The 26,981-nt window shown below is 36.5% G+C and overlaps 1 protein-coding gene across 5 annotated transcripts in view; it reads right to left on the bottom strand.

The window, feature by feature from the left end:
• LOC122146588 (neuroligin-1-like) overlaps nucleotides 1–26,981 on the bottom strand; it is a 233,748-nt gene that overhangs the window by 104,148 nt on the left and 102,619 nt on the right. For 4 of the 5 annotated variants that reach the window (XM_042766169.1, XM_042766167.1, XM_042766170.1 and 1 more), the window contains 2 exons: nucleotides 17,638–17,697; nucleotides 11,866–12,018 (listed from right to left, as the gene is read on the bottom strand). In XM_042766169.1, coding sequence (XP_042622103.1) covers nucleotides 11,866–12,018; nucleotides 17,638–17,697 — 213 coding nt within the window. The remainder of the gene's footprint in view (nucleotides 1–11,865; nucleotides 12,019–17,637; nucleotides 17,698–26,981) is intronic. The other variant, XM_042766171.1, reaches the window with a different exon arrangement.

The raw sequence follows: 26,981 nt of genomic DNA, 5'->3' as shown, positions 1-26,981 counted from the left end.
TGGCTCAATTAACATTGATAGTATTGTAATAATAGTTGCATTAGTTGCATTTTTATTTATTTTATACAAATTATCCCAAAATAAAAGAATCAGATCAAATCATAACCCAATTACAGATTGTACAATGCATCACAATTGTAATGTAAAAAAAAAAAAAGAAGATTGTAATAAACTAAATCTCTGTCAGAACCAGTATTTCTACCCCTATTCACTACTCAAGGCTCGATAATAAGGCCTGCCTGATGGCCTAGGTCCAGCATGAAAGACGTTCAGGACAGTTGACGGATTTGTAACTGGTCCGATCGGGGCACTGCCGTTGTCAAAAAAGTTTAGCAGTTCCACATGTTTTTAAGCCTTGCCAACTTAAACATTCAAGCGATTTTAAAGCATTCAAGCACAAGACGCGAAAGACAACACCATACAGTATTTGCGCGCTGTGTTCTGTGTGCACTGAATTTTTAGCCATTACTGACATACAGGTGGGCAGCATTGCTTAACATTGGCCAAAATGTAATTTCCAGAGACATTGCAACAAACAGCACCACTAGATAATCCGCCTCCATTAAGCACTTTATAATTTTTTTATAAACTCTGTGTTCCCTGAAGATTAATAGAAAAAAAACAAAGAGTGGGTCGAAGCAAAATACATTGGGGGATAGCTTACGAAGGGTATAAACTAATGTAAACATACACATATGTGCAGCTCAATTCTGTGGTAGAACGCTCTGGACAGCCAGTAGCTACTGCCATATCCAATATCAGCAGTCTTTAAAGGGGACAGTTACTATACATACAAGAATATGACTCTCAAATGAGCCATAAAATACACTTCACATCACTTCTCCTCCTGACCCAGCATGGACACTTATGGGCCTATAAGACCAGTATCTGTAAATCCCCTTCTTGGTAGAAACCTGAAAATCTCATCCTCAGCTTTGCACGCTGTGCTACAGACTTGCACGGCTGCAGAATGAAGATGGATGTTGATGTCCTTGCACCACAGTGACACGTTCCTGTGCGGATACAGGAAAGAGAATGGATAATAATCGTAGAGATTAATATCAATGATCAAGTGTTCCTTTCCTTGATGATTCTTGTAATTAGAACCAGCAGGGCAGAATGTAAAACAGCTGTAGCTTCTAAAACACCTCTGTCACCAGTTTTGATGTTTTGTATTTAGAACTTTAAGCTTACAATTTAGTTATTAGCTCCTTTCTGTGCTTATTTATTCATTTTAACTCACCCCACAGCTCTCCTGTCATAATCCTCCATAGTGCATTTTTTCCCTAGCAGGGCTGACTAATAATCACTGTGCCGCAAGGGGAAAAAAGATTGACCTTCAAAGGGATTTCTGGATTTTCTGAGGTATTAGACAATGCCAGATGCCTTTACTAAAATAACACGTTACTCAAGGACAGCAGTCAAAATATTTGTAATAGAGAGCGAAGCGAGCACAGGGACTCAAGGGCAATAATAACGCTAGGTCATTGGATTCACAGCACAGTGCAGACATTATCTGCATGTCGGGTGAAGGGTGAAAGCTTCAAGGTTTACTGATGACAGGCTTAGTTGATGTAGGAAACCATCCCTGCATGTTTTAAGCCAGCAGTGTAACACAGATCTCAAGGCCCACCCACAAGCAATGACATCATGTACAGTACTGGTGTTTGTATCAGGGAAAAATAGTTCTGTTGATGCAGACAGACAATGATGTTATTGTAGGCAATTTAGCTCTCTCTTCAATATTTTTATTTTTATTCAGGTCAATAGCACAATGCTATTTTTTTGTTTAATGCAATTTTCACTTACAATAAAATAACAATACTATTACTACTACTACTACTACTACTACTACTACTAATAATAATAATAGTCTTGTGAAGTTATCGTTGTTGAAAATAATAAATATTATTTTTATATTATTATTAATGAACAAATAATATAAATAATATATATTTAGGTATATTTTTAATGAAAACAAAAAAACAGCTTATTAATATTTGACAAACTTTTCCCACCAAATCATTTAATACTCCATTTAATAAACAAATAAAAATAAATAAAATAAATAATAATAAGAGGAATTATAATTGTAAATAATAAATATTATCTATTATATTATTTGTTCACATATTATTATATTATTTGTTATTATATATGCCAAATAATTTAATATAAATAAATAAATACATACAAAAATAACCTCTTAAGACCCTGTGGCCTCATATAAGGACATTATATTTTTGTGAATTTCTCTGAGACTGTACATGCAGTTTTAAGTCTGGATTTCCTGTACAGAGCACGTGCAGGGCTTTTCAGAGATACCAATGATTGGATGTTTCAACATGACCACTCTCTCTCCTTGGTCTTCAAAAATGTCTGAAATTAATTTAGTGATACTCTTACGGAAATATGATAATATTTTGTAATTATCATTTAAATCTGTCTAATTTTTAAATGTTGTGTCATAAATCAAGATCTCAGGAAAATGTTATGTGGTTTCAAATCAAAATATGGCTTTCTGTTACGAAACAGGATGTTGATTTCATACATGTCCTCATATGAGGACACCGGGACTAAAAGCATGTTTATTACGCATTTTGGGAGACATAACAAATGAATAGCGAAAGAAATTTCAATATTCTATGAAATATTATATATTATTATGAAAATCTTGTCAATTATTACTCCCATTATTACACATCTTTTTTCATGTTGCCCCAAAAACACATTAATATGCAAATTAGATTTAGTTTATAGATACATTGTATATAATGAGAAAACCGGTTGATGGCCATTTTACACACATTTTGCATAAAGAAAAATGGTATATGAAATCATTCTGTTATGACATAGTTGAGATTCATCTTTATACAAAGTTTGGTTTTTTTTAAAAGTTTGGTAAAAAAAAAAATCTTGAAAACTAAAAATGCATTGGTGATTTTAAAAATCAATTGTTTTTGCCTATGCATGTTCATTCATGTCTTTTTTTTTAAGAAATTGAGTAAAGATGTTGTGTTACAGGTGTATTATATAAATTATGAATGAAATGTCATTTTTTATATTTTTATGGAACATGGAAAAAAATAATAATTTTTGCCTAAAACTTTTTTTCTTGGGTCTTAAGAGGTTTGTAATAATAATAAATCCCTGTAAATTATTCATTATAGATAGACAGACAGACAGACAGACAGACAGACAGATAGACAGATAGACAGATAGATAGATAGATAGATAGATAGATAGATAGATAGATAGATAGATAGATAGATAGATAGATTTTTAAACCAGCTTTTTTTTCAGGCTGTATAACGTAATGTAATACAACTCCCCAAATATTTGTATGAAAGAAATATTAAAATAAATATTTTAAAACATTTTGAAAATAATGATTAGGATGTTTATACTAGCATGTACACTGTACACTTACTTGATGGTTACACTGCATGACATTTTAAAGCAATTAAATCTAAAATCAGAATGTAGCTCTGTTTCTTGCTTTGATGCAGCTTCTATGTGAAGAAAAATTGTTCTAGATAAACTAACCATAATATAATTGGCTCACAACGCCGTGAGGGAGCCTGGAGCACCATGGAGGTGGTGGGGGTGTTATGAACACCAGCGGGTACCACATACAACTTCATAAGACTTCAGAATTGGAGCCTTCAAACACACAAAAAGCAGGTAACTCAGAAACCAGTGGAGTAAATAAGATTTTGTTGAGGCCAAACAGAATAAATGGAATTACAAGAGCCAAGAAGCTTGGGGCTGGTGACTAGAGATATAAATCTTTATCTGTTCGGGCTATAGGCTAACCGCTGATTAACTGCATTTGTGGGTAATTTACAGATGTGGATCTCCTCAGCAACAAAATCATAAATGAATCTCAGATTGAGGCAAGTTACAAGGACCAAGATGAATTACTTCAAGGTTCTGTAGTATGTGGTGATCTTAATCCTGATAATCGAGCATGTTCCAGTCCACGCAAGCTCCATAAACAGACAAGATGGAAAGACCATCAAAACTCAAGGTATTTCAAAATCGCAGAGGGATCATTCAGAGTCCCGTTTAAAATCTGGACTTGAGAAATACCAGCAGCCGTACACTCGGGCCCTAGATCTACGCACAGACCTTCGTCAATATAAAAAGCTCATTTCACTTATCTCTTACTTCCAGAGTACATAGGACACAGAATATCAAAACCCAAAGATAGCCACAACCCCGACTGCTCCCCACAAATGTGCCTTGTCCTGTCTTGCCCTTACTGATAAAAGTGCGTCTGAAAATGCTGACAGAAAATCAGGGGAAAAAAAGTTCTTTTCCAAAAGCGTCCTCTGTTCTGACCTCTAAGATGTGTTAAAAGACTGCTAAATCAATATGCAGGGCCACATCGGCAAGAAATATTGGCTGCAAGACAGCAGGACTTACGGCAACACCCAAAAGTATACCAATGCTGTAGAGGAGTAGTTCACCCAAAAGTGAACATTCAGCCATCATTTACTCATTCTTATGTCATTCCAAACCCAAAAGAAGATGTTTTGTATCCAATGAAAGTCAACAGGGTCTAAAACAACTGGACACTGGAGCCCCCTGACTTCCACTGTCCGTTTCTCAAAAATGTTCCAGAGACGAAAGAAGGCCAACTATTCTGTTGGTTGAACTATTCAACAGTTTTTTTTTTTTTCAATGAAAGTCAATAGGGACCAAAACAATTAGACATTGGAGCCTATTGACTTCCTCTGTCCATTTCTTAAAAAATATAAACTTTTGTGTTCTGCAGAAGAAAGAAGGTGAATTATTCCTTTGGTTGAACTATCCTTTTAACATAAATGTGCCAAAACAGTTAGGTACTGTAGAAGGGGAAAGCATATCTATGGAATCTCCATGGGAATTGTAATTGAATGTAATGCATGGTGGGTAAAACTCCAAGCACCATACCAAAGATTTGTTCCACCCTCAGAGGTTTACACGCAATCCATCCTGGCTCAGAGGGTTCCCTGGCTTTGGTCCTGCAGCATAGTTCATCTCTGAGGTGTTAAACATGTCCATCTGTTTTCCCCAGGCAGAAGCTACAGCACCGTGTGAATCCCGGGGAGCACCTTGATCATCCGCAGTGGCAGTTGGTCCCAGCTGAAAAGCCCACGAGCGGACCCGGCTAATCTCTGGCTCCATGGCAGAGATGGATGGAGGCACATGGACACATCCATCTGCTGGTACCCTCTTGCTTAACAGACCCTGCAGTGTGGCTGGAAATGAGGGTGGTCATCCTGACAACGAGTCCCAGACGCGGGAGAGGACTCCTACATGCTCTGGGCTGTGAATTACTTGAGCTTCACATGCAACTGGGTTTGAGTTCAATTTCTCTCCCTGATACAGTAAATAAAACCTCAAGGGTACAGGCAGTTATTTCATCCTCAAAAATTAGATCACTTCCTTCCCCAAACTACTCTAAGGTTGGCGGTTCGATAGTTTAATCCAGTGGTCAGTTCCTGCCTGCTCCATTTTACAATTCCATTCACTACCATTGAAAAGTTTGCGGTAAGGGAGACCCCCCGCCATTATAAAATACTATTATGTATTCCGCAAGGATACATTAAATTGATCAAAAGTGACAGTAAAGAAAAGTACAAACTTACAAAAGATTTCTGTTACTTTATATTCATTACAGAATTCTGAAAAAAAAAAATGTATCACAAAAATATTAGGCAGCACAACTGTTTTCAACATTGATAATAAGAAATGATTATTGATTATTAAGTATGAATTTTGGATTTTATAATAAATTTTGAAGGATTATGACACTGAATGATAATAAGAAATGATTCTTAGTATATAAAAATAAATTTAGAGCAGCAAGTCTTACATTTATATAATATATATTATATATATATATATATATATATATATATATATATATATATATATATAATCCCAAAGAAAGCTGAATTCAAATGACAGGTATTCAACACAGGTAATGCATTCTGCAAAATTAAGTGGTAAATTAAATTTACTCTGGTCCAAAAAAAAATAAAAAAATAAAAAATTATTAACTTTGAACCTTCAAACTTTAAGGCTTTTAAAAATTATTTTCCAAACTTTTAAACATAGCTTTATAAAGTTAACATTTAAATTCGGTCTTAAAATTTGCGATTATTAATTTTAATTTAGTTCAATTAAACTTCCTTGCATTCAAATATAATTATTTATTTATTTTTATTCTGTTTGCTACCTCAATTTAAATTCAGGAATTGGAATAATTCAAATAATTCAAATTCGGAATTTAAACTAAACTCTGAATGGCACACAACCATTGAAAGAATCTATGATTCTGACATCCCTAGTAAAACGTGTGATTTTCTGGTGCTCATCTATGTTCAAAAACAAACAGAAATCTGCCGTCAAAAAGACTCTCATCAGCACAAAAAGTTCTAGTGTGAATACAGCCTTTTCTCTTCCCAAGATCCCTAGGGATTATGATACTCCACAGAGAGAAAAGTGTCATTGCAATCTCATTAACTCCTGCTTTAAGTCCAGGAATGCATGAAATCATGATGTCAAACTTCCACTGTGGATTTAACAGCACACCAAATTTGACTACTTATTAATATCTACATTGAGTCTAGCCTGGGGCAATCCACATGTCAGTGGAACCAGGCTAAAACCAGTAACCGAGAAAGCAAAAGGAAGTGAGAGAGACTTTGGAGAAGAGGAGGAGCCATGAGTGAGTGGGCCCAGATGGACATCTGCTGCACTCTTGCAGGCTGAACTAATCCCTTCGGTTAGCGGTGCTCACATGGTAAAGCCTCTCTGATGGCAGATGTCCTCTGCCGCTTGCCTTTTTGCCCTCTACCAATGCATCCACCAGTCATCACCAATGAGGCCCATTACTAAGGCACATGCACATACACATACGTACACTACTAAATCAACAGGGTAGTTCTATTAAATCTGGTGGGTAGCATGAAAGCTAGGTCAAGACCAGATGTTGCAGTAGAATGTTACAGAAAACACACATCATGCTGCCTACTGTTTAAGTCTAAGCTTTACATAAAGGAAAAAATCCAAACATTTATTTATACACACACAATTTAAAAGTATCTCGCTCACCAAGCAGCAGATATAAAATGCATTAAAAACAGTAATTTTGTGAAGTATTAAAATAACTGTTTGATAAAAGCGTCTGCTAAATGATTAAATTGTTAAGTGTGTGTGTGTGTATGTGTGTGTGTGTGTGTGTGTGTGTGTGTAATAATACTTGAAATGCCAAAAATAAAATTGAAATAAACAGGAAACAGGGTAGCATTTTGCATGTTTAACATTTCACATTCAATGTTACTTAATTAATATTGAAATATATATTTAAATAAATTTTATTTTAATTTATATTTCATTTCATTAATTTAATTTAATTTTTATCATTTTATATTTATTATTATTATTATTATTATTATTATTATTATTATTATTATTATTAATAATAATAATTATTATTATTATTATTATTATTATTATTATTATTATTATAAGATGTCCACAATCACTAATAGACACACACATACTTGTTTTATGCCTTTCAAGGGATTCCAGGTGGCTGTGGTTTCCTAGGTCAAAAGTATGAGTAAACTGACCAGCAGACTCAACACAAGACCCAAACAGCTAGTACTAGCTAGCATTTGAGAGGTAAAGTAATGGACGAGGGATGATCACGCACAGTTGTTAAATGCTTGTTAAGATTAATAAACACCCTCCAATAAAGCATCTCCCCAGACACACTGCTTCCTGAATAGGGTCAGACATTATACATGCTTCTTTAAAGACCCTATGGCGCACTCACGCTTAAGCAAGCATATGACTGAGGGGAACAAGAGAGAGAGAAGGTGATAAAGGATGTAGCGCTGAAGGCAAAAACGCTGAGAGAAAGCGAGAGAGGTGGAGGTTGGAGAAAGCAAAAGACTAATGAAACTGAAACATAAGGGGTATTTGTTTCAAGGGAGAAGAAAATTAATAAGCATGAAAAATAATAATCCTCAACACGGGGCCACATGGAATGATTAAAGCAAAACAGCAAACCAATTATTACAGGGTGAGCAATGCAGTGAAGTCTTGACAAAGAAGTAAACAACTGAACTAACTGGCATGCGAACACACACCTTTGGTTTTACACCAGTGCAGCATCTAGCCAACCACTCACACTGACTAACAAGTGCTGATGACTCAAATCACAACCCATTTAGATCTGGTTAACAGTTCTACTGTATCTCAGTGCGTCATTCGCAAGCAGAAAGTGATGCTCTTTAAAAAAGGAAATGGAATGGATTTTAAAAAGCAGTAGACACAATGTGACATTAATATGCTTTGTCTTCATGTTTTTTCTAATAAAAATGTTCAGGGTATTTAGCCTAAGCTAGTTTTCTTGAATCATCAGGCCTTAGCAGGTTATAGAGGTGTTTTGGGCACTGGGAAACCAGCTAGCTGCTCAATAAAACCAGCTAGAAACCAGTTTAACACCAGCCTGGCCAGGACAGGACTATATTAAAGGGGTCCTATTATGCATTTTCACTTTTTCCCTTTTTTTGTTGCTGTTTGAGCATAAAAAAGATCTGCAAAGTTACAAAGCTCAAAGTCCAATTCAAAAGGAGATATTTTGTTTAACAGAAATCACTTTTCAAAACCTACAACGAATGACTCGTTTGGACTACAACAAATATTTTCCATGATTTGTGATATAAAGATCAACAAATGGGACGAGACCTGGTTGAGCTGCACTAGAGAAGGCAACAAGTGTTATCACTATGTCGGAGACACGCTAGCTTTCCCAAGGCAGACAAACTTAGAGTGGTTACAATCATCCGGGGTTAAATCGCGCTCAAATGGATTTGATTTTGACGCAATATTTCCACTGAAGCTCGCAGGCAACTGTGGTAAAGGGCATGACATTTCCCAACCAGGCGCCGAGTGCTGCCAAGCACAACACACACTGGCCCAGCTAACCAATCACAGCACATTTCGTCTTTCAGAAGGTGGGCCTTCATTTGATACAGGAACTATTCGAGCCATTCATGCCAGACTGGTGTTGTTATAAAGTGAAATATGTGAAAAAATAATGTGTTTTTCGAACAACTTAGTATGAGAGCCTGTTCTAGTACACTCCCAAAGCAAAATCAAGGCTTTGTAAAAGAGCATAATAGGACCCCTTTAAATTCACCAAAACCATCTTAAACCAGTTTAGGATTTTAGCAATGTTGTGGAAAACCATTCTTTTATTTGCTAGATCATTTTTATTTATTTATTTTTGCTAGCTAAATTTATTAAAAGTCACATTTTACATTTGCTCTGTGAAATTTTACAGGTGAAGATTTTTTTTTTGTTGTTTGATTTTTTAAAAGTCACATTTTACATTTGCTCTGTGAAATTTTATTAACTGTTTTCACCAACATAAACCTGCTTGGTTTGAAAAGTCACATTTTACATTTGCTCTGTGAAATTTTACAGGTGAATTTCTAAATTGCCTAAAATGTCCCGGTTTTGGCTTGGTTTTCCTATAGACATGCTCTCTACAGTCCTCCTACATTATGTTTATGTGCATTTGCATTGCTTTGACCGTTCTCTGTAGATCCAACCTTCTCACATGCCACAATGTTTTCCAAAGCAATAAAAACAAAGCCAAAACCAGGACATTTGGGACATATGATCACCCTAAGTTTGTGAGCTGGGAGCATAGATTGCCAAACAACTGATAAATGGACAATGGACCTTTTTGTTTCTCGTCAAAACGTCGCTAACGTAACCACACCTTAACTCTAGTTATCTATTACGCATGGGTGTGGTGCTATTTTAGGTTTAACACTTTGTGCTATTGGCTGGATTTAAAGGATATTTGCTAAAGAGAATTGGGATATGATGGTGGCACTCGGTAAAACAGGCCCTTATGCCAGCTGATTAGCTGTCGGAGAGCAGTTTTATTCAGGGGAGCATGACGAGAGCGACTCGCTCCATAAATCTACAACAGTTCTGATAATGACACTCAGACTGTGTGCAGTGCTATAATCCATTAGGCCCTCTCACCATTACAGCACCTTTCCCAGAGGCTGCTCCGCAGCTTAGGCGAACCCCAGACAAGCCTGAGAAAAACATTGCAACAATAAATTAAGGGTTGAGGCATGTGGGCACATGCTTAAACCCCCTAATGGATCTGTGTGCCTTAGCTAGAAAAAAAAAAAAAAAACCTAATCATTAGCAGTGGATTTGTTATAAAAAGCTAAGGGCAACTGAGAGAAGATGACTGGAAGCTGAATCATTAGTGGGAGAAAGATCACATTGGGCCTCATTTACCAACGGAGAGATATACTGTGATGATTCTGGTGCAAATAACTGAGGCTAATTTCAGAATTCATGCATTCATTCTTGAATTTTTATGAAGTGCAGGCTAACGACACACACTAACAGATGCCTCATGCAACCAGTATATTAGCATCTTCCAGCATCCTATTACTGTTCAAAACGGTTACTTTTACTGTACAGATTTGGAGAACAACATTAAACTGACAATAAAAACCCTTTGTAAGACTAGAAGCACCTGCTTATGTTTCTTTAACAAGCCCATTTGAACAAACACCCCACAAATTGGACAGTACATGAGCTATAGTGACCTATAACTCTTATTTAATTGACAAGTCATCTCTATGACAGACATTCATTGCGTAACTCTTTCATGCTATTACTACTGAAGATTAAATTGACCCTGCAAGACAAATCACAGTGACAATTTCCCCAATAATCAGCCAATAACCAACTTAAACACTATGCTGGTATTTAAGATGCTATGAAATTGATCAGACTTAAAATTGAAAATGACCGTTGACAGCATAGTTGGGTTGAGTGATCAGTGTCGCATTTCTAGCTTAGGGTTCTCTGCAATTGTATGAAGACCAGACATTTAGAAGATTGGGTTAAAAAATACAGAAAAGGAAATATAAGAAATACTTTGTCAGATCCCTTATTTTAGCTACTGTACATTCACTCAAGTTATGCATTTCTCCATAAGCTGTTGTAGCAAAGTGTAATAAAAGTTTCCATCAGTTTAATCAGAAATAATAACTGTCTGTCACTGAAGTTGTGTAAAACACTGACTGATTTATCATGAACATGATACATATGCATAAGAACCTCGCAATCAAATAATGATGACACAATCTGAGAAAAGCAGCAATTGCAATAGATACTTGACTATTTATTATACATCAAAACGACTATTTCTGTGCTAACTGCATTTGTACATAACTAAAATAACACTTTACTTTCCTCTGGTAAAAGATGCTTCATATCTAGACAACTGGAATCTGGCAAACATCTCATCTTAGAGAAAATAACCAAATCTTATTAATCCAACACCATTTGATGAGGCAATCTCAATCAAGTTAAAACACCCAGTTTAGTCTATATCCATGCATCGTTTGCACTGAAAAATGATAACTGACAGAGGTAGAGAGATAGCGATGAGGAAAGAGTCAGAGAGACACACACAGGCTAGAGGTTGTTGTTTTGTGATTGAAACTGGAAGGCCATAAAGCCTTGATAGTTCTGGTATTTACTATCGCCTTAAATCATATACAACTACAGCAAACTTTTCTATAATAAGTTTTCATGCTTGCGCGCCGCTGTGGAAAACATTGCCACTTCACCCGTTTTATGCTTATGAGCTTGAGGCTATTCACAGGCAACTAAATCATCTTTCACTGGAGGAAAATTGCACCTCAGTGGAGAGAAACAAAGGTAAAACAAGCCATTCAGAATTTATCGCATAGGGCACTGACCGGGAACCCTGATGCATGATGGGTAAAGTTTAGCAAAAATTCAATTGCTTACCAAGCACACCAAGCCGATAGTTTACGGTTATGACGATGACGTTGCCGTAACTGGCCAAGATGCTTCCGTCAAACATATTTGCTGTTCCTTCCATATATGATCCTCCGTGAATGAAAACCATCACCGGTTTGGGGCTCCCGCTTTCACGAATGTCTGGAAAAAGGAGGATAGAAACGATTAAATGACAAATCACTGTAGACAGCTGGAAATGCATTTAGATCTGAGGGCTCCCATTTTACTCAAATTGGCCACATTGGCTTTATTTTTGAGACAAGATCAGTTTTGGAAATGAGCTCATTAATTTCCTAGGCAATATGAATGTCATGTTCCTGGTGATCGGAAAAAAAAATTCCTGTTACTTTTTTTTTTTACTTTTTATGATTATGTCCTTTTTTCTTAAGGGGCCTGTCAGTAATAAAAAGTTGGAATTAAAATGGGCATTTTAATTTCTGAAGTAACGCTTTGAATTAACTAAGGTTTTGAAACACGACTAAGAAACAAGATGGGCAAACTTAAAGTAAGGGCACTTGAAGTCTTCACCTCATCTTGTCAGATCCCATTTTTCTTTTAGCAATGAAAATGGCACACTTTTTTAAATTTCCATACATTGCTTAGGCAAAGTAATCCACTTTAGGAAAATGGTCTCTGTTCGAGAGGGAGGTATTTTCAAAACACAAATGCAATGCAGATGCAGAACTTCCGTCTTGCTTGAGGGAGAGTTCCATTTCATCATGGCTGCAAAGCCTTCACATAAATCTTGGTTATTTTATTGGGTGTGCAGGGACCTGCTTCTGGGAGGTCTCATAACAAGCGAAAAAACAAATGAAAAAAGCAATCATCCTCTAAAACAATTTTCTCAACAAGACCACCTCTTTCCAAATGTGCACACAATAGTTTATTTTTTTTAATCAGTCAACATAATTTCTCATTTGTTTTCTGTTCTCATCTCAGTTAACTCCTTTTCGAGGTTCCTTCCCGTTCTGTTTCATTTCCTCTTTCAAATTGCTCAATGCAAAACACACAATGGGATTGTCTCTGTCAGGCAACGTAATGTCTCCTCTTGTCTTATGTTGTCTCTTCTAGTCTCATTTTGTCTCACCTTGCCCCGTCCTGTCCTAACTCTTCAGTTCTTCTCTTCCAGAATGCTTAAAGTGAGATTTGCACAATACAGCAGTTCTTCCTCATCAGTGTAAATTTTCGCCTTGTCCCTTTTTGTGTCCTCTCATTTCGTCCTGTCTCATCGCTTTTGTTCTTCTCTTTTTAGATGTTTGAAGTGAGATTCTTGCCTCATCCATTTCTGTCCCGCTCATCTTTTCAGCCTCTTGAAAAAGGCTCAAAGTGGGATTTGAAAAAAAATTATATTCTTCATCAGGCAACGTAACGCCTCATCTTGCTTCGTCCCTTCCTGCCCTGTCTCATCTCTTCTTCCCAAATGCTCAAAGTGAGATCTGCACAGTGTTCTTCTGATTCAGATGACCAAATCTCTTTTCTCATCTCCTCTTTTCTTGTCTCACCTCCTCTTCCCATCTCTTCTCCTCTTTGTCAGACATGCAATGTCTCAACTTCTCTCTTTTGGTCTCAATTCAATCTCTTTTGGTCTTTTCTTCTCTTGCAAAATACTAAGTGTGAGATTTCCTCGAACATTCCATCCCTTTGGTTTTCCTCTTGCAAAATACAAGACTCAATGGTTTGCTCTTTATCAGACCACATCTTCTTCATCTCTTCTCTTTTCTCGTCTCACCACTTCCCTTCCCATCTTTTCTTTTCCCGGCAGTGTTGGGGCTTTGTGTACGTAAAAGTGCTTCATTAAGCTTTGATCATTCAAAAAAGATCTTAAGATTCATATAAAATCCAGTGGCTTTTTTAAATTAAGCATTAATTAGATTTTAATATCTTACAGTCATTTTGATGAATGAACTGAATGACCCATGAGCCCCAGAAGAATGTAAACTAGCCCAGTGAGTCTATCAGTGTCCAGAAGGAGGAAATGACAGGAAGTGATTCCTCAGAGACATGAATACTCCACTGATCACTGTCATTTTCATTCAGACTGACAGAAATACTTTTCATCAGCAGGCCAGAGTTCACGTGTGCATGCACAAACCAGTCTGTTTGTAGTCTTCTAAGTCTTTTATAAATGTCAATGTCAAATGGCAATGAGAAGTCCAGTGTACCGTGGCCTTTCTCCATAACGTCCCTCCTGAATGAAGACATGACTGGAGAATTTCTTTCACTGATCAAATGTGACAATGTTGACTTAAAATGCTAAGCTGTGTTTTGAAAATGGTAAGGTCTGTAGAGACATATAAGTGCACCATGCTCATTCAAAGGGTTAAGTAAGATATTTTTGAAAACATATATTTTTTTGTCCATACATTGAAAGTCAGTGGGGTCCAGTGTTGTTTTGAACCCCACTGACTTCCACTGAAAGGACAAAAACAGCTAAAACATTCTTCATATGATAATTTTATGTGTTCTTCAGAAAAAGGAAAGTCATACAGCTTTGGAGATTTTTACTTTTGTATAACCCAATTCTTCAGATTTTCGACCACATACTTACATTGTCTCTTGGGCCTTTTGCCACAGATTACATGAAAAAGTCAATAAACGTTGTACCCTTCATACTAAAGCGCCAGATTAATGAACGTGTCAAAAGTGGCTATTGATTTTGGTGATAGTTTGCTTTAGTAAATCTCCAGCAAATAGTCATATCTGGAGAATCCCTTGGCATTTGGAGTTGTTATGTATGATTGATGATCCCGGTGTATGGCCCGTATGCAGCTTTTATATCAAAAACAAAAATGTAAACTAATTAGAATAGATATTAATATCTGTGAGTGGGCCACTGATGTGATCAAGCCAATTACTGGATCTATGAAATAAAATCAGAGGAGCTGGTTGGCGAGAACTGTCGCCGATGCCACGGCAGCTGGTATAAGCAGTGTGCAGTAATAAGGTAGCGTTATGTCTACATAATTAATGTGCGCTCTGTGTCTCCTCTCAGCCCTATCAGCTGCAGCTGTCTAAGAACCAAACGGCGGCCCTTTTCCACTTAGCAAAAAAGCATGCGTAGATAGGCCTCAGGAATTTGAATAAACGTGTTTACTTAAATGTTTAGCTCATTTGGCTACATTAATTCACTCATGCATTGGATTAAAAAGTGTTACTGAGGCACTTTCCAGCAAAACTTGATGAAAACTGTGCTAATTTAGGTCAAGCTGTTTCTAGGTATGTCCTGTTTTACCTACTGTCTGATTCGGATTTTCAAAAAGCTAAGAGCTTATGTCAAGCACACTTTGTCAGTTTACATTGACCTTGGAGTATTTTGACACACTGCGTTTACATTTCTTTCAGTATATGTTTGAATTATTTAAAGGGATACTCCACCCCAAAATGAAAATTTTGTCATTAATCACTTAACCCTATCTCGTTCCAAACTGTAAAAGCTCAGTTCGTCTTCGGAACACAATTTAAGGTATTTTGGATGAACTGTGACTGTCCCATAGACTGCCAAGTAAATAACAGTGTCAAGGTCCATAAAAGGTATGAAAGTCGTCATCAGAATACTCCATCTGCCATCAGACGTGCAATCTGGGTTATATGAAACGATAGGAACACTTTTTGTAAGCGAAGAAAACAAAAATAACAACTTTATTTCACATTTCCTTTGTCAACAGTATCCTCTGTGTCTCTCCATATCACCGTATGCTGTGTATGCTCTTCTGTATGACAGGATTTCTATGTGTTATTTTGTTTTCTTATTTTTGTTTTCTTCGCTTACAGAAAGTGTTCCCAGATTGCAGATATGTGTATTCCAGATGGACTTTTGGACCTTAAAAAGTTATTTACTTGGCAGTCTATGGGACAGTCACAGGAGTTTTCATCCAAAATATCTTAAATTGTGTTCCGAAGACGAACTGAGCTTTTACGGGGTTTGGAATGACATGGGGGTAAGTGATTAATGACAAAATTTTCATTTTGGGGTGGAGTATCCCTTTAAGTACACATCAGGAATGTACTTTGGGAGTAAATTATTTAAACTAGTGACGGCACTAACAGTTTACTAACTAGCAAAGCCACGGCTACGTTTCATGTTAACACTAGTAGTCAAAACAGTGTAGGTTTCTGGAAACAAGGTAGCATGATAACGACAAGTATTGTAGTAAACAAGCTAGCACTACTTTTAATTACGCTGTGTTGCACGTGAAGCTTTATAGTGGAGCAAACTGAGGTAACAGAACACATTCTTTTTAAGTCTTCTTTCATATCGTAGCATTCAAAAACAATCCACTGATTTAGGTCTTGTTAATAGCAAAATGTTTCATGACTGTTTTCAACTATCATATTTCATATGTAGTTTTACTTCTATTTCAGGTAAATCTGTTAAATTATCTGTTCAAGTTCAAAGTTGTGACTTATATGTTTATTCATTCATTAAAAATTTTTTAATTTAAAAAATGTTCCGTCTTAATATTTAGAGATATTAATTCGTGAATCGGATTTTAGTAATAGCTTCCCAACACTGATGTACATACACCAAGGAAGGTTGAGGCTGACACAATGGGCCACATTGGGATTTAGAGCAGATCCTTGAAAATAAAAAGTTGTAGCTTTCCATGCATACCATTGTTACAAATCAAAGGAACAGCTGTTCACTGGAGACATCTTAATAGATCTGAGAAACCATGTTATCCAGTCTTAGGAAGCTCCTGGTTTTGGCAAGACTTTGCCATTGTAGCTTTGACATACACTTGGTGGGCAGCTGTGAGTGTCCTGAAGGCCTCTGAAGATGCTGAAGTTTGTGGCTGATGTTGGCTATGAGGGTTTTCCCAGTAATGTATATCGTTGGGCCTGTTTAAGAGGATTACTCCGTCGGTTTTCAAGAGAGATCATGCAAGAGACTCTGCGGGATTCACACTGTATATTTGTGTTGCTGTAATCTTTTGATGTGCAGATCAAAGCGAGCAGGCTCTTTCCTGGTTTTAGCCTCCTCTAATTGGTTCTTATTTCATTTGATTATACAGGAGGCAGTCTTCACTGGGCTTCTGTTCCGTCATGAACACGAAAAGAAATGCTTTTATCACATACAGTCACTCAGGGATTATTATCATTAGATGTTGTACCCCTTTTACGGTCTACAGCTCAGGCATTTAATCGATGTGTTAATTTGTTGTGCATCTCTATAGATTTTTGCACAACCACTAAACATCAGGCAATTAAAAGTCATCTCAATGGTGGGACAGTAATGACTATTGATGCACAGTCTGATGGAAATGCAGACGTGGCATTTTGGATTCCAGGAACATACAATGTTGCATAGGAAATTTTTGTAGAGGGCTTTCAATTGAATTTCAGAAGATTATTTTTTAAACTGGGGGTTACCTCAGAATTCTTTAAATTCTTTTTTTTTAAAGGCATAAGGGTTAAAAAACCATGCAAAAAGTGTTAAGAATTAATATTATGATTATTAGTTTGTTGTCTTGTTTTTGGTTTGTTTAGGTGAGATGCAACATATAAAATTAAAAGGAAATGATATTAAAAAATATTCAAGCAAAAACCTATGAAGGGTTATTTTTCACAATTATGTGTATCTGGAATGACGGGAGACAGGTCACATCAAGCAAAAACGACAAAACACATCCAGCAAAAAACGAGCAAGAAAAAAAAATCTCCACTCTCAAAAAAGGACAAGAAATTTAAGAAAAACAAAGAAGAAGAAAAAAACTGGAGGGTTCCTTGTCATGCATATCAGTTTGGCATCAAAAAAAATACCTTCATCCTCAGCACCGTCATTATCAGCTAAATCATCATTCTGTTTCTTTGAAAGAGGACCTAGGATCAAGAATGGAAAAGATGGAGCAGAGAGAAAATACAAGAGCAAATAAGCCTTCAAAAAGTGCTTCAAAGACACAAAGAACTCGCAATGAAATCCTTGGTTTTAAAAACGACAGTGTATTTAAAAAAAGAAAGAAAATTAGAAGGGAAGATCTAAGCTAAAAATTAAATGAAACAAACATTTTTAGATGTTTACAAAGTTGTAAGGCAGAAAAGAAACTCCTTACTGCCTTACTGATTCATGTAATAGTTCAAAATAAGATATTTATTTAAAGTCAAAAATATTTCTTGCCTGCTTATCAATGGGACCAATGCTGTTTTTAACAGGGTTAACTATTCAATGCTGGGTTTTGACAGTCAAAATAGTTTAAACATGTTTCCCTTTTTGCACAGCAATAATACACAGCATTTTCCAAACACATTCAACAGCCAATGCGCTGCGTTGTTATTTTACACCTGTGGGTCATTTGACAGATCATATCTGGTTTAATTTGACTGATTATTAAAGGAAACATCCATTTAATCCATTTAATTTAGCCACAAATTACTGTGCCTGTACCATATTTGCAAGTATTAACAAGAATCTATGCTCACAGTTTGCTTTTAAATAATGCAGAGAGGGTCTGCTGAAATAATATCTTCAAAATAACAATGCAAGTCAGAGGCTGGTGAAGATTAATACTGTTTTCTTGCTTATTGTTTTCATTAATATAGGTTCAGACTCAATAACGCAGGAAACACTCACACACACAGACATACAACAAACACGGATGAACTCATACATGCTGGAAGCACATTTAAAATAATCCAGCACCAGGCCAAAGGTTTCAGCGCACATGCAGGGGTGTGTATGGTGTGTGTGTGTGTGTGTGTGAGAGAGAGAGAGAGAGAGAGAGAGAGAGAGAGAGAGAGAGAGAGAGAGGAGGGGGGCAGGAGGATTGTGGGATGAAGCAGCTCTCAGCCAGAAGTCAATCTGTCCATTTAATCAGACAGCTGGGGCCAAAACTCATGACCCACACATTCTAATGGACCACACAGGGGAATGTAGAGGGCCGTGCGCTGCATTGCGTCCATTTTATTTTGGTGAAGCACTGTGTTTTCTGGTCTGGGCCAAGACCTTTGTAACTCCAAAAATGGGTTGAAAATGACAGCTGCTGTTTTGAATAAAAAGCATTGTTAATATTTGAAGCTCTTCCACAACATTGTGCATTTGCATATAAAAACAGTGGCTAAACACAACAGATACATATTCAATGCAAGGTCGATCAGCATCCTGCGTTACACTTATAAAAAATGAATGAAAATGGGGAGAAAATTTGATTAGATTAAAAAAGCACATTCATTGTCATCACATAAAGGTAAAATGTAAGTAAAAATATTAATCAAGTAGTCTGATAATTATTTTGCAGTTAAATATAGAACCAAATTCTGTGAAAACAGAAGATATATGTCAGGTTGGGGCAAACTGTTCCATGGATGATAATATATATATATATATATATATATATATATATATATATATATATATATATATATATTTATATATATATATATATATATATATATATATACACACACACACGTTTGCTGTTTCATTAATTTGTTTAACAGTTGTTTAATGGCAAGTTCCATTATGCCAATTTACCCCATGTATCCTTATTTCAATATGCAGTAAATTTTCCTTAACAAAGTAATTTTAATAATAATAATACTTTCACTGAAGTTGACTTTATTTATGAATGAATGAATGAATGAATGAATGAATGAATGAATATTTATGAATTTATTAGAATTAAATAAAAAATAAATCAGAATTTATAAAATGTATCGCTGACTATGAAATAATTTTACGTGTTTTAATCACCATAAGCAGCCCTGCAAAGAAAAAAATAATTTAATAAATAGCAAGTACAGACCATGAATTGACAAAATCCTTGTCCGACAACAACTACCACAAATAAGCTTGCACAATGACATCAACTATAATGAAAATGACCTCAATATCCCTGTCATGCAGCCTCATAGTTCTGTAGCTTATTACACAGAACGATTTTTATCAGTAGATAATTGCTTTGAGAGCAGTCTTCATTATGTAGGGTGGAGAATTCAAGCGTCGCCCAGACTCTAGCTGACATGAGGGACAGGGGTTGAATGGAGCAAGCAGGCAGGCAAAGGCAGAGATCAGGCCTGACCGAGGGCTGGCTTAGAGTTAATCTCGCCATCAATACAAAACACATTTTGTATCTGACCAGTTTTGTCTCTGATTGGCTGTTCAGCTTAGCGAACCAGTGCATGAGACAAAAAACGCAAGTAAGCAAACGATGAAATCAAGAGGGCACATAGAATGCTCTTCTAACACCATGTCTACACTGGACGCAAGAGGCACGGCATGACAAAACACTATAGATCTCATTATAATCAGTGATGCTGTCTACAATGAATGCAGTACGGTGTGACAAGACATGACACGACACGACACGACAAAGCCCCGACAGAAAACTGCCGCTGTGTTCTATTTATGAAGTATTGATACTAGGGATGGGCGATATATCGCATGTGATTGTCACAGGCATTTCATCAGTAAAGCCGGTTCCCTGATTACCGCTAAATCGACATCACCTGCTTTCAAATGGAGCGGCATTTAATATACAGAGCCGTAGTCCACTGACAAGCTACGCGATATCGCGTTCAATTTTGGCAGATGAATCGCCTTCGATAATGAATGCGAAATTGCGTAGCTTGTCAGTGAACTACGGCTCTGTCTATTAAATGCCGCTCCATTTGAAAACAGGTGATGGCGATTTAGCAGTAATCAGGGAACCGGCTTTACTGAAGAAATGTGCGTGACAATCACATGCGATATATCGCCCATCCCTAATTGATACAAATTTCAAATGATTTTCAATGGTAAAAATTTAACACTTTTTATGTGTTTTGGTTGTTCATTTACATTTTAAAGGGCAAGAAAATGCAAACTTTTGAAAACGGGTTTCAAATAAAGTTTTAAAAACGTTACCGCTATTGCCTCTATGTAAACTACAAAAACGTGAATTTGTGAAAAATTGGAATGGAATGGAATACTTGTTCAGTCTATGTATGTGTGCAGGCACATAGAGTTTCTTTACAAAGTGACAATGTCATCTATTGGCTTGGCATACATAATGCAGCATTTTAAGTCATTTCCGCATACCCTAACTTCATAATTATTCTTAATCTTACCTGAGCATTTCAATACGCAAAAATATTAATAAGTACACATATTTTCATAACATAATGGCTGTCTGAAATGACGAAAATGAAGACCAACTGATCAATATGAGTCATATTCAAAATGGTAAACAAGCGCTGCTTTATTTAAGCAGGTTTTATATCTACAGTCCTAGTTTTGGTTGCCCTTTTTGAACAACGAATATAGACTACCGCCACCTGCTGGTATAGACAGTTATTTCCTATCAAGCAGGCACAGAATGTACATTCTAGCTGACTGTTGGCTGTGTACAAAACTTTTTGGCCCAGGCTACAAGAAGTCGGCTTTTATCACCACTAGTTATTTTACATTGGTTTGGTGTGTCACAGGTTTTAAGGGAGAAAAAGAACCCTTAAAGGGTTAGTTCACCCAAAAACGAAAATTAGCTTGTGTTTTACTCACCCTCGAGGCATCCTAGGTGTATTTGACTTTCTTCTTTCAGTTTAGAGGTTTAGAGCAAACTTCTAAGCAGAATGATTGAGGAATACCAATACAGCGTGCACTCATGTTCCCTGAACGAGGGTTTAAAAGCAAAGGTTACTGCAAAATGTATTCGCATTTTTGAAACGTAATCAACTCGCCATGTAAAAGCCCTTCTCATTCTGTAATAACAGGATGCCTGTGTTTATATCACATCAAATCAATCCATTATGAGCCAAGCTTTTATTCAACCCACACCTGTATCTGTTCTCTTGAAGCCTGGAAATGTTTTGAGGTGGCAAAGGGCATTTATTCCCGTCACCAGCCTGTCATTTTATCCCTGAGAGGGGTTACGGCCCCTGCTTGAACCTTCGGTGTGACCTCCACAGATGGGTTCACCTCATTCTCTCTCTCTTTCTTTCTCTCTCCACTAGGTTCCAGTCTGCTGATCAAAGGCAGCAGGGTTTGCCACAAATCCACTGCGTGACCACAGCTACTTCATGCCAATCCTGTGTCCAGTAGGAAGCGACACGCACACAAACAGACTCCACAATCATGCGCTCTTTCACTGTCATAACACGCAAGATTGATTTATCATCGTTCAACTGCTTCCGACTTGCCGGGTCTGCCTACAAAAGCATTTCCATATCCATTCTTATGCCCTCATCGATTGCTATTCACCTTTGTCTGATAAACTGCTACTTCATGCCTGGCCACTGTTTAATGCAGTGCTCCGGTAGGATACACCCGACTGCCGAGACTATGGGATGCTGACTGAGTAATCGATGCTCAGAGGTGGACTGAGCTGAGATTGAGCCCATTGACATTTGTCAAGAAGCCTCTCTCAGACTCTCCTTTGAGCTTCAATGCTCATTAAGGAGCCATAAGGAGTATCAGCAGTATCACCAGTATCTGACGAGATGGTCTCCATGTCGATTCCAGTGTAAATGTTATAGGAAAGGATGGCTAAAAAGCATATTAGTATCATGAGCTTTGACTGTGCCCTGCATGGCAGAATGCAATAAGTGCGGATGAGTATAATCACATACTCGGCTGAGATCTTAGGAAGATGTATGTGTGCTCTGCTGGGAACACATTTGACTCCATGAACATGGGTAATTTACCCACTGAAAGGCCTAGGAGAGATATGTTTTGTTGTTGTTGTTTTTCCCAGATAAATAACTTGGAAACACCTGAAAGAGAGTCACTATTAACTAAAATGCACTAAATTGGACAGAATAACAGTCCAATTTTTAATGTTTAAGTGGGGGTGGATTTCCCAAAAAACATGTTCTATGTAAAATTTAACCCCAAAATAAAAATAAAAAAAAAGATGAAAAGATGAAAAAAGACAATGATGACATATTTGCATTTTAACACAAAACACAGCCTGATTTAGGATGCTTAAATCTTTAAGAAATGTTTATCTTTGTAACATTATTTTCATGATTATTATTATTATTACCTCTTTGCAAATTTTATTTAAAACCTTTCTGTCATCCTCATTTTTTTCCACTGGTGAATTTCATGAGATTCTCAATGCAATTATAAATTTTTAATCAGTTTAAAGTAAATACTAAATTATATATTATTTGTATACTTACATTACAATAATTATACAATTATAATTACAATAACACAATATTTTAAATTTTTATTTTATTTACATAAATGAAAACAGGGAAGGTGTGCTTAACTGTCATGCAAAAAAAAAAAAAAAAAACCTTAGACTTATTTTTGTTTTAAGCCATACTTGACTACATACTTTCCTATTGCATGTTACTAATCTTATTGTTCATAAATAATGAATGCATGTTATTTTTAAGAAAAAAAAACGTTTTGTGCGATTCATTCAGTGATGTGTGTAATGAAAGTCTCTCCACTTAAAAACACTTTCCACTGACAAAAACCAGAGTAAACAAACACACATGCTAGTATATCTCGTTGTTCTTGCCTAGTTTGTAGTTTCAATGCTTTTGGTGGTGCTTGCTATTGATATCATGAACACGTGAGCTTGGGTCTAGATTCTTTTTGTTTCTCATCTGTTTTTCTGTAGCACAGACAGAAGAGCAGACTGAGGACTCTCTCAAAGGAAAACATCTTCTAGCCACACTTGGGGATGTACACCAGGGCACAGAGTGATATGAGTGCTTTCCCCGGTCCCTGACTAGTACAAGGATTCTCACAAATCCTAGCTAAACAAGCCCCAGGCTAGAAAACATGCATCATGTAGCTAAAAGCTTTACCAGCCCTCCCATAAACTTGAGCGAGAAAGAGAAACATCAGATGGTCAGAAGGAATTACACACTTTCCACGATTAGGTTACTTGTCACTTTATACCACAAACCACAACTTAAAAAATAATAATCAACTATTAGATTTGTTACATAAAGTGTAATCTTTCAGTTAACCTTAGACTATACCACCTGTCACTCTAAATTCTTAAGTATCACTGATATACTATTTTTTTTTTTTTTTTCAGCCTCAAAACTCTAATCAACACATAAAAAATATACATATACTTGGGTATAGCAGTGCATTTCTAATTAGATGGAATTACATTCTATCAATGTGTTTCAGTTGTCAGAGTACATTTACAATCTACATTTCCTTAGTAATAAACATTTGATCTTATCAGCAAATTAAACTGCCAGAGATTTTGGCCAAAACAAGATCTCCATTATGCTGTCTAGTGTTTGGAACAGCCTTGTCCTTGAGAATACACTTATGAAACAGAGCAAATATTAATCACCACATGGACTGTTACTCTGCCATAGAATTGCACCATGTAATGGTATACCGGGTCAGTTTGGAGCAACCTGGTGTTAAACGCCATAATCAAGGGCACAATAATGATGGATTTGAACCTGCAAACTTACCAGCCTGTATCTTTAACCACCATGTTATACCACCCTTCATAGAGTGCTGTAGTGATGACATATTTTTGTAGGCGAACCTGGAAGTTAGTATCAACCTGGTTCCTCCAACAAAAACCCAAAAGAGTTAGCTTTTGGATTATTGCAGAAATTAAGCTCTGTGACCAACAAAATTTGATTCTTACACATTTAGTTCATAAAGGTAATTCATACAAACGAAAACAACTGTAATGAATGTCGAAGCCCAGAAGTAAAAAGCTAAACGTAGGCTATAAACAAACCACAGTCACATAACTTCAGTATCACTATTACCAAGCTTCCGACTACTCTTTCAATCTTTATTTGAAAACAATTTCCCAGAAAGTTTAAGTTAGAATAGTTGACAAGAGCGTGATTATTAACACCACAAGGCGAAGTAAAAGCTTAAAACAAAGATGTATATACATATACATATCTTGAGCTTGTGTTAACCTGGCTCAGACCTTTAACCAAAAACTCATTAAAAACAATTTATCATCTTTGCAGCACTCTGTTGGTGCAATTGGTTTTCTTGAGCATCTCAACGGAAGCATTTATTGGCATAAGTTAAATTAGTCATATATATATATTTGCATGTGTATTATTAAGGATTATATTTAATAAAAACAATACTCATCTGACAAATAGCCAGCTAAATCCAAGTGTGCATTACATTTCCTCAAAGGGACATGGTGTCTAAATTCTGATTCCTCCTGTGTCCTGTAGACTCCTCTTTACTGCCTGATGGGTATCTGGCTTATTACGAGCTTTGGCATCTCTCCATGTCGACTGTTATGAATTTGACGGCTTCTAATGAAATCTTTCCTCACAAATGTTACCTGCCTTTAAGTCCTGTCACTCTGCCTCTCTCTAATGAGCAGCACCTCACAATTTGAGGTCGTGGTGACATTTTTGTCCTTGCGATTTTCCCCTCTGCTCACAGCAGGGGCTTTCGGAGAAAATCATCCCACGCTTTGGCCTGGATATTGATATTTCCGTCAGTAGTTTCAGCTCCTTGCTCATTGCGACCAAGTGGCCACTGTTTTATTTTTTTTTTATATTTTTTTTTTAGAGAACGGCATCCATGTCGAAGGGAACAAATGTTCACGAAGGTTTCTTGTGAACAGGAATGTCATACACCCACTATGATTTCAGTGTCTTGGAGGGCGAGGCAGCATTCATGATGCAGTGTTATTGAAGGTTGGAATGATTTTTTGATAACAGATTGATCTTTTATGCCGCTTTTCCTTGTCTTTTGGCTGAATTTGAAAACAGTATGAAAGAAACAGGGAAAAATGGGGGGGAAGTGTGAAGACTGTCAACATGCTGCTGTCATGTAGAACATCGCTTCTGTGCGACTGGGGTGGAAGCTCGTTTGACACGGCCGCCACATGGGAAGTTGTCGCCTGCAAGCCTGACAGTGCCTGCTAGAAACATGACACAATTCCTCACAGAGAAACCCCGCTTTGCATCTGCTACCTCTACATTGTATGCCGTTTGTGTAGATGGATGGGTGAATAAACAGTGCAGAAACACAACATTGCTTTTAGGAGATTTGTTTTGTTTATTCACTTTTGTCATTATTAGCAATTTCCAAGAGTAGACTGCAAAATAAGAGTTCAAACTAATTCTAGGTTTTCTAATTCTTTTTTTTTCTCTCTTTTTTTTAACAAATAGTCAGTGAAATGGGGCTCTTTAACATCACAAAATGATAATCCTCAACCTCAGGAAGTCAAACATATATTACATATAACATGAGGTTTGAGCAGCTAAAACTTGTTACTAAAATCCGGGTCATTAAAATCCTAATTTGTGTTTTTTATTTTTGTAATTTTCTGGCAATATACGTTAAATAACAATATATGTATATTTTTACATTTATTTATTAAATGCATTTTTAATAAAACAAAATAGTATGAGGTATAGGCTTGCAAACTTTTATGTTAGGGTTATTTTTGATAACTAAAACCATAAAAAAAAAAAACATTACTTGAAACTAAATTAACATGAACTGAAATAAAAACTGAACTAAATAAATAAATAAACATTTATGTCAGCTAGATGCTGAGGCAACATTTCTCATTTTAATTTAGTTTATGTTGAAGTGGCATCTCAGAAATTTTTATTTAACATAGCAAACAAGTAATGGGTTTCACAAGCTTTTGCATAAAGGTGACTTGTATCACAATTTCTTTGCTCTGTTGTGGGACACTTAAGCTTTAATTTTGTGCTTAATTTTTTTTCACAATTTCTTACCTCGGCAGCAGAAGTTGTGATGGCCACTGAGGATCATGCATACTTACATTGAAAGTAACAGCAATAATTTCAAACACTGGACTGTGTCTTTCAGACAAGAGAGGTTACTTTGTGAGAACTAGCCTCCGGGTGGCCGACGAATATAAATTTTGAGAAAAGGGGGGATAAGTAATAAAATATAATCATACTGAATTAATTCATATCATCACAGTTCCAGTGAGTCAGAAAAAGTGACCTAGAGTCAACAGGGAGAGCGGAGAGGGGGAAAAAGGTGGCACAATTTGATTAAGGGTATTCAGATGTACCCTTGACACTCGCCCCAGAGGATTGTGGGTGAATAAAGAAAGCTTGAAGGCCTCTTCTACTGAAGAGCTGAATGGCATTAAAGTTATTATTCATTCTGTGAGCTCGCACAGAGAGAACACTAACACTGTCATATTCAAATTTTATATGAAGCTCTTGTC

The sequence above is a fragment of the Cyprinus carpio genome, chromosome A11 (assembly GCF_018340385.1).
Source record: "Cyprinus carpio isolate SPL01 chromosome A11, ASM1834038v1, whole genome shotgun sequence".
Classification (NCBI taxonomy): domain Eukaryota; kingdom Metazoa; phylum Chordata; class Actinopteri; order Cypriniformes; family Cyprinidae; genus Cyprinus; species Cyprinus carpio.
Note: the sequence above shows the minus strand (reverse complement) of the source record. Positions and strands in the feature narration are given on the sequence as shown.